This window comes from Thalassophryne amazonica, chromosome 2 (genome assembly GCF_902500255.1).
Source record: "Thalassophryne amazonica chromosome 2, fThaAma1.1, whole genome shotgun sequence".
Classification (NCBI taxonomy): domain Eukaryota; kingdom Metazoa; phylum Chordata; class Actinopteri; order Batrachoidiformes; family Batrachoididae; genus Thalassophryne; species Thalassophryne amazonica.
In genome coordinates this window covers 143,324,267-143,340,219 of record NC_047104.1, presented here as the reverse complement: position 1 = coordinate 143,340,219, position 15,953 = coordinate 143,324,267, and the positions used below count along the sequence as shown (strand labels likewise).

Sequence of the window (15,953 nt, the reverse complement as noted above, 5' to 3'; positions counted from 1 at the left end):
GAATAAGGACTGTTACTACAGCTTTAAGGACGGCCCACAATCTCTAACAGTTTCTGAAAAAATTCTGATGGGGAAAAAAAGCCCAAATCATTCCGCCATTTCCTCGCAATGAAACAATGACGAGAGGGGTGGACCAGTGCTCAAATAAAAAGGTACGATACTTTTCTAACAGACCTCATATATAAGCAACAGCAGCTATAAGTTCTGATTATAAATCGGGTGACTGCACACTATTTTCTTTTCTTAATGACTATCATCATCGGGTGTGGGAAGCAGAAGAGACAAGGACTAGATGAGGACTGCTGTTTACACTGTTGGTGTACCTGTTCCAGGGAGGTACATCTCCCTGCCCGTGTTATATCGAGGGTGGAGGGGTTCTTGTGAATTAGACATCATAATGTTTATTTCAAATAACTTCCACCAGTTCTTTTGGAAGTTCTGTTTTGTCAATTGTTCGTTCTATGTGTTTCTCGGCAATAATATTATGCAAGTATCATTGACAGGAAATGTACAGGGACTTATCCTACTTTATCACAAAAATGGCAAATATTAAACTGGTTAGTTATAACATAAATGGTCTAAATCATCCTATAAAGCGTAAGAAAATATTGGCACAGTTAAAAAGACAGAATTGCACTACTGGGCTACTACAAGAAACCCACTTGAATGAAAAAGAACACGCCAAATTAAAAAGAGAATGGGTGCGACAAATATTTTGTGCCTCATATGAGAACTATAAAAAAGGGGAGTCTCTATTCTTTGTCATAAATCGCTGTGAGGTTCTTAAAGATAAGAGTGGACACTGGGTAGGAACTATTGGTGAAACTACCTTAACAATACTTAACCTATACGCACCAAATGAGGACAACCCAGGCTTCTTCAGAGAGATGGCACAACTTTTGGCAGGTCATTCTAAAGGAATAATTATAATAGCAGGGGATTTCAATTGTGTGGCTAATGGGCATGTTGATAAATTCCCTCCTGATCAAAAAGGCCAATCTTCAAAATCCAAAGCATTATTCGGCATGATGGAGGAGTTTGGACTTGATATCTGGAGAGTAAAGAATCCAAGGGTCAGGGACTACACTCACTTTTCAAGAGCTCACAAAAGTCACTCCAGAATAGATGTGATATGTTTATTATTTCCAGGCAGGATGCCCACAGAGTAGAGAGTTGTCATATTGAGCCTCAGACAATAACAGATCATGGACCTGTAGTAATGAAGATGTGTCTGGATCAAGAAATTCCATCAAAACTATGGAGACTAAATGTGTCAATTTTAAACAATCCTGATGTTGTAAAATGTATAAAAGATGAAATAAGTAAATACTTAGATATGAATGATGATGGAAATGTATCTCCCTCTACTCTGTGGGATGCTGCTAAGGCAGTACTTAGGGGTAAAATTATATCAATTTCTTCCCACTTGAAAAGAGAAAGAGAGAACAGCCAAAAAACTCTAGAAGAAAAAATTAAGCAGCTAGAGGCAGATCACAAAAGATCAAATAAAGACACTACCTTGTCTGATCTTAACTGCAGACAGAAATTAAATGACATTTTAACATATAAGGCAGAAGGCGCTTTACATTTCACCAATCAAAAATACTATGAACAAGGTAATAAGGCGAGTAGATTACTCTCCTTCCAATTAAAAAAAACCCAAGCTAGTTGAATAGTCCAAAAAGTAATGTGTCCCTCCTCAGGGAACTTGGTATCGCAACCCAAGGCAGTAGCAAACGCTTTTTCCAAATACTATGAACAACTATATGACTCGATGAGTTCACTAAATAAATTGAAAGACATCAAAACATTTCTTAACCAATTAGATTTACCAAAACTTAACGAGATTGATTCTAAATCAATAATAAGGAACATATCCACAGAGGAAATTAAACCAACAATAAAAAACCTTAAAAGCAATAGGACGCCAGGGCCCAATGGGTTCCCTGGCGAATTTTACAAATGTTTTGAAGAAGAACTCACCCCCATATTATACAGAGTGTTCAATTATGCATTAAACAAGATGGACCCCCCTAAAACATGGTCTGAAGCAATTATCTCTATGATTTATAAACAGGGAAAGGACCCCACTCTGTGCGCCTCCTACAGGCCAATAAGTTTATTGTGTAATGATGTAAAGATCCTGAGTGCTATACTGGCAAAGAGAATCAAAACAGTGATAAATAAACTGACTGATCCAGATCAAACTCTCAATATTATATCTATAGCCCGAGAACTACCCCACCCTTCAATGCTTCTCACCCTTGATGCTGAGAAGGCATTTGATAGGGTGGATTGGTCCTTTCTGAAACTAGTGTTAGAAAAGATGGGCTTTAATTCAATGTTTAATGACTGGTTTGATGTCTTATATTCAAATCCCAAATCCAGAGTGCGAGTAAATGGTTATATTTCAAATAGCTTTCTCTTGAAAAGGGGAACCCGTCAGGGTTGCTGCCTTTCGCCAATTTTATTTGCTATCAGTATTGAACCCTTGGCCGTGCTAATCAGGAATAACCCACATATATTAGGAATACCAGATAAAATTAGATCTCATAAACTATCATTGTACGCAGATGATGTTATATTATATATTAGTAATCCCGCCACCTCAATACCTGTACTTTTAAATTGCCTCAGGACTTTCAGTAAAGTTTCCGGATATAAAGTAAATGAATCCAAATCTGAAGCCATGATGATTAAGGGAACTTGGCCTGTGGAGCTGTCGCACAAAGTTAAATTTAACCTGTTCTCCTCAAGGATTTCGATACTTAGGTATTATAATAACCACAGATCCCTCTCAACTATACAAAGAAAATATTGGAAAAGTAATCACTCAGATCAAAAAAGATTTAGAAAGATGGGAAGTATTACCTCTATCACTCTTTGGGAGAGTGGAAACCATCAGAATGAATGTACTCCCACGATTGCTATATCTGTTCATGTCACTTCTTATGATTCCTGCCACATTTAAAAATATACAAAAAATGTTTTCTTCCTTTATTTGGCAAAAGAAAAAACCCAGGATTAAATTCTTTCAGCTGACCAGTAGTAAAGAAAATGGAGGTCTCAATCTACCTAACCTAAAATTACACTACTGGGCAGCACAATTAAGGAGTGCCATGGAGTGGATAAAACAAAGTGAAGAGACAACCTGGTTAACTCTGGAACAAAGTTCAATCTCTGGAATTCCATTGAAGCTCTGCTTTTTAGTTCGACTGAAATTTGGAACAAAAACAAAATTACAAACTCTTGGATGAGATGTACCCACAAAGTATTAAATACTATACGGAAAAAAATAAGAGCCCCGCTATCAATGTCCAGGGCAACAAGGATAATTGATATTTTAGACTTCTTACCTGTGAAAACTGATTCAAGATTCAAAGAGTGGAAAGATAAAGGCCTAACAGTTTTAAATGACTTATTTGAAGGAGAAATTATGTTATCCTTTAACCAACTACAAGAAAAATTTGATTTGAAATCTACTGACTTTTACAGATTCTTACAGTTGAGGAGTTATCTGATGTCACACAAAGAATGGTCCTCTCTTAAAATGCAAGCTAATGACTTAGAGGTTTTCTTAATTCAATCCTACAAAAAAGGAAGATATGAAAAACTAGTGTCAAATTTGTACAGATGTCTTCAATCGCTTTTTAAAGGGGGGCTCTCCGGAGATAAAGGAAAAGTGGGAGCTTGAAATGAATGTGGTAATTGATGACCAGGTCTGGGAGCAAATCTGTGAAAATGCTCACAAAGTTACTAGTAGTCCAACTTGGAAAGAATTTGCATGGAAAGTAAATTTAAGATATTTTAAAACTCCACTTATTATTTCTAAATTTGACAAATCTAAGACAAACAAATGCTGGAGACAATGTGGACAGATTGTAGATCACACACGTGTTCTGGGATTGTCCAACATTAAAAACATTCTGGGAGGAAATTAGGCATGAAATTTCTAAAATTTTGCAGATTTATATCGACTGGGATCCAAAGGTGTTTGTCTTCGGAGTGCTCCTCTGTGACTACTTAAATAGAAATCGTGCACTTATTCAGAATTTTTGTTTTGGTGGCAAAGAAAATGATTAGTACTTTATGGTTGAAACCACTGCCCCCTACTGTTGCACAATGGAAAGAAAGAGTAACTAAAGTGTATACGATGGAAAAAATAACAGCAAGCCTCAATTTAACCATGGACCAATTCGAAAAAAGATGGAAACCAGTGAAAAATCATTTGACATTGACATGATAAGATGAACAATATTGATGTACTTACACTACTTGATTTTTACTTGTTTCATTTCCTGGTAATTTATTTTTACGTCGTTGTTGCCAAGAAGTTCTTTAACTTTACATTATTATTTATGTAACACTTTTTGTTTTTGTTTTTGACTATTAAGACATTTCTGGATAAGAATTTGAACTTCTTACTCTACAAATGTACATATGTAGGAACAACTGTAAAGCTTGAAATAAGAATGTGAATAAACATTTTGTTCAAAAAAAAGAAGTACACATAAATATTTGGATCTGTGCACAGCGGCAGTTACTGAATTCAAAGGGTTTACCTGCTTTGTAGGCTATCGTGTTGGTTTTGGCCACAGACTTCTTATAACACAGGTAGACAGAAGATCCCCACTGAAACAGGGAAAACAGACAAAGGAAAAATGTTTGGACACAGAACTAGAAAGTGTCTAAGTTGCTACTGTTTCTCAGGTACAATATATATTATCTATACATTTAGATAAATGCAATTGGACATCTACTTTGTTGCTCTTACGTGTGTCAAAATCCTATTGTACCTTCATTAATAGTAAATGTCCAACAGGTGGAACCTCATGTACAGGCTGCTGTGAGACACAGTGGTCACTAGGTTAAAAGCTGTAGTTTTTCCAATTCAGTAATTCTTGTATCAGCTGTTTTAAATACCTCCACTCTCCAAAAATAATAATAATAATTTTAAAAATAATGTAAAAAAAAAATTAAAATTTGAATTTTAAACTTTGTTGCATTGGTTAATCATTCTTTTGTTAAATAATTGATCATTTGGTAGTATACATCCATTTCTGCATTTAAGGCAACCAACAAAGCATTTAGCACTTTGTAATGTTGTCATTCATTTACACAACACTGAAAAGACATTGTGGAATTGAGGATACCAAGCATTAAAGCATTTCAGGAGTTATTTTGCCCCATTCTTCCTGCAAACACACCTTGTGATATGCAACGCTACAGGCCCATTTTTCTTGCATTTTTCCCATTTCAAAATTATCCACACATTCCTTAGCGAACAAAAGATAATGGGCAATGTATGACACTCAAAGAACTCCAATTAAACTGCTTCTTGCTAAATGTGTACATATAACTCATTAAATGCAAATACACATTTTAATTGATTATACATTTTTGAAAGATTATAGTTAGCCTTACCGTAGCCTAGCCATCATCCTTGTTGTCCGCTGCCTGTCCCAGAAAGAGCAAACAAGTTGAGTGCTGAGTACTATGACTGTTCTTCCCTCTTTTTATTCAAGAGTATGTCAATGTTATTTCCTCACGTTATTCAAAGCACGGCCTTTTGAGTTTTAAATCATGATGTATTCATTTAATTTGTTCTTTAAGGCCTAGCATGGCCTCAGTGAGATTTTTTTCTTCTTCCTGTTTTACACCAGTTGGTATCTAGTTTAATAGTGCATTACTGTCACCTTCTGCTCCGGAGTGTGGATCAGACAGTCCCTCATTCAGATAAGTATAAAGGAGCAGTCTGTCATGTCTGCAGATTAGGGGTGTCACAGATCACAAATGATAATGTGTTTTTTACTTTATTAAAATACCTTAATGAGTAATGAAAACAAGGACCTTTTACCTGTGGTCAATGAAATTAATTTATATATTGCCAAATCAAAACAAAGCTGCCCCAAAGCGCTACACAAGGGTAATATTACCACCACCACCCCCCCCCCCCCACCCCCACCCCCGCCCGGGCAAGCACATAGTGGTAAGGAAAAACTCCTTCTGGCCTTTTAGAGGAAGAAACCTCAAGCAGACCAGACTCAGACCCACTGCTTAGGCCATTCTATCAGCTACAAGCAGTTACAAAACAAGAGCATAATGGTGCAAAGGCCAACTTAAGGCCAAGCCCACAGAGTCCAAGGTCAAGAGATGAATTGGATGTTTTAGATTCCTCCGCAGGGTAACAGATTTTTAGTGTGTGGCATCTGCCTAGCCAGTCTTGTATCCTGACTCTGTACTGAATGAAAACAAGGTGTCCAGTGTTTAACAGAATATTTTAAAATATAACACTTAAGTGTTGTGTTAAACTGGAATATGAGCAGTATCAGAGGATTAAAAACCGATAGCTTCAACTCTTTTTCTTTTTTTTCTTTTTTTTTTTTTTACAAGACATGAGGATAAGATAACAATAATAATCTTATTTGTAACCCTTTCTGGATAAATGCATTCATGTAATCCCAGCAAGCAGAGGCTCATTCGAGAAAGGGCCAAGAGAGTGGAGGTTTTCTTTGCAACCACCCACTCCATCAGGTGATTTCACTGATTAACATCACTTTGAGTAGATGGAATCAGTTATCTTGGCCCTTTCTGGGATGAGTTGAATACACCTGGCTGAGTGTTTAAGCGTTTGGTTCAGACTGAAGGATCCTCAGTCCAAAACCCAGCTAGACCGAAAAATCATTAAGGGCCCTTGGGCAAGGTCCTTAATCCTCTAGTTGCTCCCGGTGTGTAATGAGCACCTTGCATGGCAGCACCCTGAAATCGGTGTGTGAGTGTGTCTGTGTGAATGGGTGAATGTGAGGCATCATTGTAAAGCGCTTTGAGCTTCTGATGCAGATGGAAAAGCGCTATATAAATGTAGTCCATTTATCATTTGTCTTCAATTCCTTAAACACGAACTGAGATTTTTTTGTGATGAGCCTGTTGTCTTTAGCGGAGCACGAGGCTAAAAAGCGTGCAGCTATAGAAGGAGCGCCGTACAGATCACGGATCAACAGTGATCCATTACACCACTAGTGTAGATGGTGCCATCATGTGTCCATAGATGAGAATGCATTTTTTTTTCCTCAATTCCCTTCAAAATATAACTTGCACGACCAGCCAAACATTAAAAAAGCATGACTTACTGTCTGTAAAATAAGGTATATTCCAATTCGCTGTCATTACAAAATGTTAGAAGAGTAGCATTTCCATTTTAGTAGACAAGGCTGCACGTGTGTATGTACAGAGTGGATGGCCGAGAGAGAAAGAGAGAGCGAGACAGACAGAGAGAACACAAGAAAAAAGAAAAGCATTCTGCCTACATTGGAGAGCTGAAGCAGAAACATTAACACAAAGAAACAAGAGAAAACACAGTCACATTTACTCACAAAACCACCAAACAAACAAAAAAATGCAAGAAATGCAAACACAGATGCATGTGTGTGTGTGTGTGTGTGTATACCTGACACACAGACACCGACTGAGCCAGACCACTGACAATACGTAAAAACAATTAAACTTACAAAAGCTGCTCGTCACTTCAAGACAGTCTGTCTGTCTCTTTATTTCTTTATAACAAGTTAAATAAATCCAACAAATCAGTTTCTTCTCTCCCTTCAGTCATTGTGTGTTAAAGTAGACCTGCATTGAAATAAATGTGGTCAGATTTCAGAAAGAAATAGCTGATATGTATTTATAAGACCCTTGTGAATGCAGTAAAGTAAATCTGTAAGCCAAAATTTGTAATTCAGCGGAGAAATCTTCGTTTAAAAATGACAAATTTGCAGCTAAAATTTAGCCCTCTGTGAAAACAGTTTGTACAGCCGTATCATTTCCATGACGTCAGGGACAAGACGACGCGCTCCCGCCTTCAGTCCGATCCCGCATTGAAATTGATTTTATCTGTTAGTAATGTTACTTATACACATCCTGGTTTCAACATCCAAAAGTAAGCTGCAATGAATGTGAGATACAGATCTGTGTGCTCAGATCAGCAATGACATCGACAGCGGGCAACGTTCTTCCTCTCCTGCTCTCTGCCTCCGCTACGCTTATTAAGTCTGCGGGCTCGTTAACCGCCGACGCGGGCCACTCACACCGCCCGTGTCTGCTTTGCAGCCGGTGTTGTGCCAGATTCAGCGCACACCGGCATCACCTCTCTGTCTACTGAATGGAGCTGCAGCACACTTGGCACAAGTCCTGTGATTACGCTCGCTGTTTTAATGCGAAGCGGCCGGTACACCTGTTGCTGCAAGGACAGACTTCTTGCGGCAAAATCCACAGCACCGCACGTCTCGGCAATCGCAGCCCCAGAGCTCCATGGACGTTGAGAGAGGTTTATATATTTTTAATGACTGGGATTCTTTGCGGGTCTCGCCTCCATATCCCGCGATGGTACCGGAGGCGAAAGACAGTAGATTTTCATTGCGACACCACTCAATCAAATGGGCATATGAAAAAGTCCCCCAAAATAATTTTCAGGCAAAAATAAAAATAAATGTATACTCACCAAACGTACCGCAAGACAATATGAAGTTTTAAAATCCTTCCGTATAAGACAAAAAGGTAAGCGATGCAAACTGATGTAAATCCACTAATTACAATTGGCGCAATGCATGTTGGGAGAGGGTCTTGTCCGTGACGTCTCGGCAGTGTCCATGATGAGAGGGACAATTTGCGGAGGGCTAAATGTTAGCTGTAAATTTGTCATTTTCAAATGAAGATTTCTCCGTTGAATGACAGATCTGGGCTTGCAGATTTACTTTACTACATTCAGAAGGATCTTATGTGTAAATGTCATTTTTTGTTCAAAAAATCTGACTGCATTTTTTTCAATGCAGGTCTCCTTTAAAAAGAAAAGTTACAAAGTTAAAAAAGTTACTTGTGTGAAGCGCCTTTGAGGCAACTCTGTTGTGATTTGGAGCTATATAAATGAAAATAAATTGAAATTGAAATTGAAAAATCTGAAGGCTTCAGAGAAGATTTTTCACCCGGAGACAGCAGGAGGAAATCTGATTGGATAAAAGTTAACGCTCATGCAAGTGAGCTGATCTGGAAGCAGCACAGCTCAGGGAGAGTAGAAATGCAAATAAATGTCAATAAATCAGTAAATGAATAAATGACTGAAATTATTTTTGTAAAACAGATTTAACATGACCGTCAGGTGGCATAAAGAAGCAGCCAGCAAGGCCCTGACATTCCACCGCTGCTCAGTGTTCAGACTGTGCGGTTCAGCGGTGTCTCACCATGCTGCTGTTGAGATTCTTGTCCACCTTGCAGAAGGTGTGGGGTGGCGTCTCTCCTTTGCTGGGAATGATGATACAGATATCAGTGACAGCCAGGGCAACGTGTGGCTGGCTCTCAGGCGCCCGCCGGTAGGTCATGTAGATGCGCTGGGAGGAGTTACTGCTGATGTTGGCTGGTAGACCTGAGGGTGTGGTCTGGATGAGATGGCAGCCCTGCTTCAGACGCTCCTTCCACTCATAAAGAACACTGGGAAAAGAGCCAGAACACAACAATCACCTCCAAAAACAACCAACCTCCACACAAATTAACACATCTACTCAGTAGATTAGACTGGATTAGATAGAACTTTATTGATCCCTTGAGAAGTTGCCTTCGTTAAGGCTCCTTCATGGATATAAATGAATACTTCATGCCATAAATGGTTTAATGTCTATGTTAAAGTCTCATCATGTCAGCACGGGGTCTTACCTGTGCACAGCGCTCAGAGTGAGCTTTACATATTTCCCCACTGTGGGACTAACACAGAAATATCTTATCTCAAATTTATATAGTTAGACTGTTAAATGGTGCAACCAGGTCACTCTGTTTGTCAGATATCCCAGCAGGTCCGGATTGGCTGGGAGACAACTTGAGAAAACCAGGAGCTGCATCGATTTCTACATTTAGGACTAGATTGGAGTCATCAACGACATGTTGTGTGAATCTTGTACAGTATCCCAATGTAGATCTCAACTGGATCCGCTGTTGAGACCCAAAGTAACTGGGGTCAGCTGCGTACATACAAATAAATAAATAAAACTTTGGTTTTCTTTTAAATCATTCTTTTTCCTATACCTGAGGCGACCCCTTTGCATCCCTCAACGTACTGCCACGTAGGGTTGCATAAACTCAGCGTAGTCCGTACACCGCATTACGCAACTCTACGTTGGCCTGTTGTAAAAGGGGCTTAACTTGCATGTCTTTGAAAGTCAAAGAAAGCCGAATCACCCAGAGGGAACCCGTGCAAAGTGCTAACCACTAAGCCACGCGCTGACACAAATAAATAAATACATTAAAAAGTGAAATTTTTTTAAAATTGTTGTATATAAATAAATTCTGAATTGCTACATTTGTACTACATACATGTTAAACCGTTCATCAAAGCAATTATGATGCAATTCATGTACGATTTCGAAACTAAAACCGCTTCAAAGTAAACATCCAATCAGGTTTGGAAGATTTCAGACTAAGCCCACATGACTCCAACTCCAGATATGACCCACTTGTAGATTTTATTCATACTTCTAAAAAATTCTGAACACAAGAAAATTAGTGAATGTGAGAAGTTCTTTTAAATTACTTATACATATGTACTCTTCCACATTTTTGCCACCCAAATTATACGTTGTTACCAATGTACGCAAAAAAGTCACCTCATTAATAAGCAAATATGTGACCGCAATACCCCTAAAATCAATCATGTCTAATTCCCAGTGTGTACCTATGGTGTAACCACAACTTTCTAACATCACTGAGTTATAATATGTAAAAATGAAATTACTTTTTCATTATTTAAACACAAACACATGCACCAAAAAAACCTTAAGGCAATACCTAAGCAGCTCATCGACTTCCTGCCCTGCAAGTACTCTCCTGTGTATCATTACTGCATCACAAGTTCCAGAAGAGAAAGTGCTTAACCCTCATTATTATTAAAATATATGCAGAAAATAATGCTAATGTCAAATTATCCACTCTACAGAGTGTTTCGATTATGTACGAAGCATCACTCATGTATTGTTCAAGTCATCATGTTCACAAAAATGTGCCCCCACATGCACACTTTGTCAAACAGGCATGACGACATAATTGTTTGTGTCTGTTTTGTTTTTAACTGAGTATTATTATTATGTTCTGCATTAAACTACATATACGGTTAAGAGTTAAGAGTTTTTATTGTCATGTGCACAGTAAAAACACGCAGTTATACCACACAATGAAATTCTTACTCTTTATTCTACCTAGAAAATCCATATAGAAAGTTCACATCAGATGATTTATAAATGAGAAAACACATTAAAAAATCCACATTATTAGACTGAAGAATGCATTAGATACACTATTTAAAGGATGTACATTTTAGAGGATGTGTGGGTGTGCAGTTTATGCAGTATTGCCAATTTTGTGCAATATTGTGTAGTTTTAAGCAGCATTCCTGCTGTGCAGCAGGTACACGGGTGCATAAATCGTGAACACAGCTATTATAATAAATACTTAGAGGATGATAGTAATAATGATAAGGAGAAGAATAACAGTCACTCAGGTGGTGGAGGGGTCAGTGTGTAAGAGAGTTGTTGAGAAGCCTAATGGCCTGTGGGTAGAAGCTGTTCACCAGCCTAGTCGACCTTTTGGTAGGAGTGTGAAGAGTGAGTGTTGGGGGTGTGTACTGTCCATGATGAGGTGGCAAAAAAAGTGATTTTGACCTCTGCCAGCTGACAGAGGAGTGTGGCAGTTAGGTGACCCTAACCACTTGTGTCTGTGAACAACATACAGTTGTATGCAAATGTTTGGGAACCACTGCTAATTTTCATGATTTTCCTTTATAAATCATTGGTTGTCTGGTTCATAAATTTCAGTTAAATATATCATACAGCAGACGAACACACTGATATTTGAGAAGTGAAATGAAGTTTCTAGTATTTACAGAAAGTGTGCAATAATTATTTTAACAAAATTGGGAAGGTACATAAAATTTTTGCACCCTTGTCATTTTATTGATTTGAATACATTTAGCACTAATTATTGGAACACAAAATTGGTTTGGTAAGCTCAGTAACTCCTTGACCTCCTTACACAGGTGAATCCAATCATGAGAAAGGGTATTTAAGGTGGCCATTTGCAAATGTTTCCCTTCTTTGCATCTCTTCTAATGAGTGGCAACATTGGAGCTTCTAAACAATTCTCAAATGACCTGAAAACAAAGACTGTTCAACATCATGGTTTAGGGGAAGGATACAAAAAGCTATCTCAGAGATTGCAGCTGTGAGTTTCCACTGTGAGGAACATAGTGAGAAAATGGAAGCCCGCAGGCACAGTACTAGTTAAGGCCCGAAGTGGCAGGCCAAGAAAAATCTGAGATAAGCTGAAGTGAAGGATGGTGAGAACAGTCATAGTCAACCCATACACCTGCTCCAAAGACTTATGACATGACCTTGCTGCAGATAGTGTCTCTGTGCATCGTTCAACTATACAGCGCACTTTGCACAAAGAGATGTTGTATGATGCTGTAATGCAGAGGAAGCCTTTTCTGCGTACACGCCACAAACAGAGTCGCTTGAGTTATGCTAAAGCACATTTGGACAAGCCAGCTTCATTTTGGAATAAGGTGCTGTGGACTGATGAAACTAAAATTGAGTTATTTGGACATAACAAGGGGTGGTATGCATGGCAGAAAAAGAACACAGCATTCCAAGAAAAACACTTGCTACCTACAGTAAAATTTGGAGGTGGTTCCATCATGCTGTGTGGCCCGTGCAGGTACTGGGAATCTTGTTAAAGTTGAGGCTCACATGGATTCCAGTCAATATCAGCAGATTCTTGAGAACAATATTGTTTTCAGGTTGGGACTCTGACAAGGGCGGTCACATCTCCTCCGTCACATCTCCTCCACTCTCCCTTATCTCTGTTCTCTGCTTTTAACCTTCAAGTCCCTACCTCACCAGACTGTGAATTCCTCAGATTATATTGGATTCTGGATCTATTGGACTAACCATGGAATTAATTAGCTGGTCTCTGAACACTATCGACACCATTTTTTCTACAAGAAGGTCAGGACCGGGGGATCCTACCTGCCCAGATGTTACGTATCCTGCGGGCTATGTTCTCGACTCCTGGAGCTCCTGGCGTGTGGCATGCTTGGCGCCTTTCTCCACTGAGGACATCGAGGATTTATTCATTTTTGGTCTTATGGTAGCAGGGCTGGTACGTTTTGGCTTATGTGCTGCCCTGATCTACCGGAAAATTGGCAAGAAGGCGACATCAAGAACCACAGCCCCTCGCTTTTCCGTCATGATTAACGAGGTTGGTAAGGCAGTGCATTCTCAGACTGCGATGAGTCTTGAACTCAGACGCAAATTGGATGACATCTTGAAGCAGATGCGTGCCTTGCAGTTGAAGTTGAAGATTTCAGAGGCCGGTGAATATTCTTAATTCATAATTGGGAATATTTTTAATTCATAAATGGGATTTGGTTGTGCAAGTGGAACTGTTAAAAAGTATTTTTCACTGCTCAAACCATAACATTACAGGCTTATCAAGCCTGAAGGATAAATTGCCCGACTGTTTTCCTACAGAGGAATTTTTTTCGGCCTGGGGAACATTGGCTGTTTCTTATGTCAACTCACAAAGACAATAAACTGCTTTTCACAGGACTGGAGCATTCTTCATTCCCTCCCCCCACCCGCCTCCTATCCCCCATCAACATTCCCTCTCCGGCGCCTGCTGACGTCACTCCTTTCCCCTTTGGCGGAGGCGGTGCAGTTTTAGCTGCAGCCCCCGTTCTTCCCCCCAAGCTGACAGTGGCGCATCTCAGGGTTGCTGCGTGGCCTTCACCCACTTGCCTCAATTCGGATAACGGACTTCTTCAAATTTAGTACACAAACAATGTCAAATGTGTATGTGCTGTCTTTAATTCTGATGTGTGCCATTATTACGGTAAACAAGTAATAATTGTGGACTAATTGCTGTCTGAGGTAACTGGAGTGTAAACATAATTTCTCCACTGTGATATCAATAAAGTATATCTCATCTCATATCATGAATCAGTGACAATGTTGAAGTTGCGCCGGGGCTAGATCTTTCAACAAGACAATGACCCGAAACGCTGCTCAAAATCTATTAAGGCATTCATGCAGAAGAAGAAGTACAACTTTCTGGAATGGCCATCTCAGTCTCCAGACCTGAATATTATTGAAAATCTGTGGTGTGATTTTAAGTGGGCTGTCCATGCTTGGAAACCAACAAACCTGACTGAACTGGAGATGTTTTGTAAAGAAGAATGGTCCAAAATACCTTCAAGCAGAATCCAGACTCTCATCGGAAGCTATAGGAAGCGTTTAGAGACTGTTATTTCTGCAAAAGGAGGATCTACTAAATATTGATGTATTTTTTTCTGTTGGGGTGCCCAAATTTATGCACCTGCCTAATTTTGATTAAAGAATTATTACACACTTTCTGTAAATCCTATAAACTTCATTTCACTTCTCAAATATCAATGTGTTTGTCTGCTATATGATATATTTAACTGAAATTGCTGTTCCAAACAACCAATGATTTATAAAGGAAAATCATGAAAATCATCAGGGGCACCCAAACCTTTACATACAACTGAATATTAAATGGAGGTCCCCATAAGTGGTAAAATCCAGCGATATCATGGAGGGTTCAAAGGAGACTTCGGTCTCCTATAGGAAGCAAAATGTGACCTTTTATAATAGGTCAAGGTGTCAGGTTTAGGCCCGGATCCAAGTTTCGATTCCCTTTTTCCTCCTTTCTTTTGCTCCCCATCTGCCCCAGCTTTGTTTTATTAGTTGTTTATTTTCATCATGTGTTTATTCTATGTTCCATTTTGCTTTGCCACTTAGTTGTTTTGTTACTTCTATCCTGTATCTAAAAAAATAGGACAAATTTCAAATAAATGCTAACACAAAGATGGTCCTCAGGTGAGGTAAGTCTTCTTGGTGATTCTGATTTAACTTGTCTTTCCTTATGATTTTTCACCCAGTGAATTCTGGCATTCCTCAGGGATGTGTTCTGGAGCCTAAACTGTTCAAAGGTTGTATGGACATGGAGTGCATACAGTGCGTCCATAAAGTATTCACAGTGCTGCTCTTCTTCACATTTTTTATGTTATAGCTTTCTTCCAAAATGGATGAAATTCATTTTTTCCTCAAAATTCTACAAGCAACACCCCATTATGACAATGTGAAAAAAGTTTCTTTGAGATTTTTGCAAAGCTCAGGTGCATCCTGTTTCCACTGATCATCCTTGAGATGTTTCGACAGCTTAACTGGAGTCCACCTGGGGTAAATTCAGTTGACTTGACATGATTTCGAAAGACACACACCTGTCTACATATGAGGTCCCACAGTTGACAGTGCATGTCAGAGCACAAACCAAGCATGAAGTCAAAGGAATCATCAGTAGACCTCCGAGACAGGATTGTCTCGAGGCACAAATCTGGGGAAGGGTACAGAAACATTGGTGCTGCTTTGAAGGTCCCAATGAGCACAGTGGCCTTCATTATCCATAAATGGAAGAAGTTTGGATCCACCAGGACGCTTCCTAGAGCTGGCTGCCCGTCTAAACTGAGCAATTGGGCGAGAAGGACCTTAGTCAGGGAGGTGACCAACAACCCGATCGCCACTCTGTCAGTGCTCCACCAGTCCTCTGTGGAGAGAGAAGAACTTTCCAGAAGGACAACCATCTCTGTAGCAATCCATGAATCAGGCCTGTGTGGTAGAGTGGCCAGATGGAAGCCACTCCTTAGTAAAAGGCACGACAGCCCACCTGGAGTTTGCCAAAAGGCACCTGAGGGAAACAAAATTCTCTCATTTGATGAGACACAGATTGAATTCTTTGGTGTGAATGCCAGGTATCATGTTTGGAGGAAACCAGGCACCATCCCTACAGTGAAGCATGGTGGTGGCAGCATCACACTGTGGGGATGTTTTTCAGCAGGAAGA

The 15,953-nt window shown here is 39.4% G+C and overlaps 1 protein-coding gene across 4 annotated transcripts in view; it reads right to left on the bottom strand.

Moving 5' to 3' along the window:
- The window catches only part of LOC117532123 (C-myc promoter-binding protein-like), a 243,039-nt gene that overhangs the window by 116,371 nt on the left and 110,715 nt on the right, over positions 1 to 15,953 (bottom strand). For all 4 annotated transcript variants that reach the window (XM_034195403.1, XM_034195412.1, XM_034195420.1 and 1 more), the window contains exons 3-4: positions 9,231 to 9,477; positions 4,563 to 4,632 (exon numbers count right to left, since the gene is read on the bottom strand). In XM_034195403.1, the coding sequence (XP_034051294.1) occupies positions 4,563 to 4,632; positions 9,231 to 9,477 (317 nt within the window). The remainder of the gene's footprint in view (positions 1 to 4,562; positions 4,633 to 9,230; positions 9,478 to 15,953) is intronic.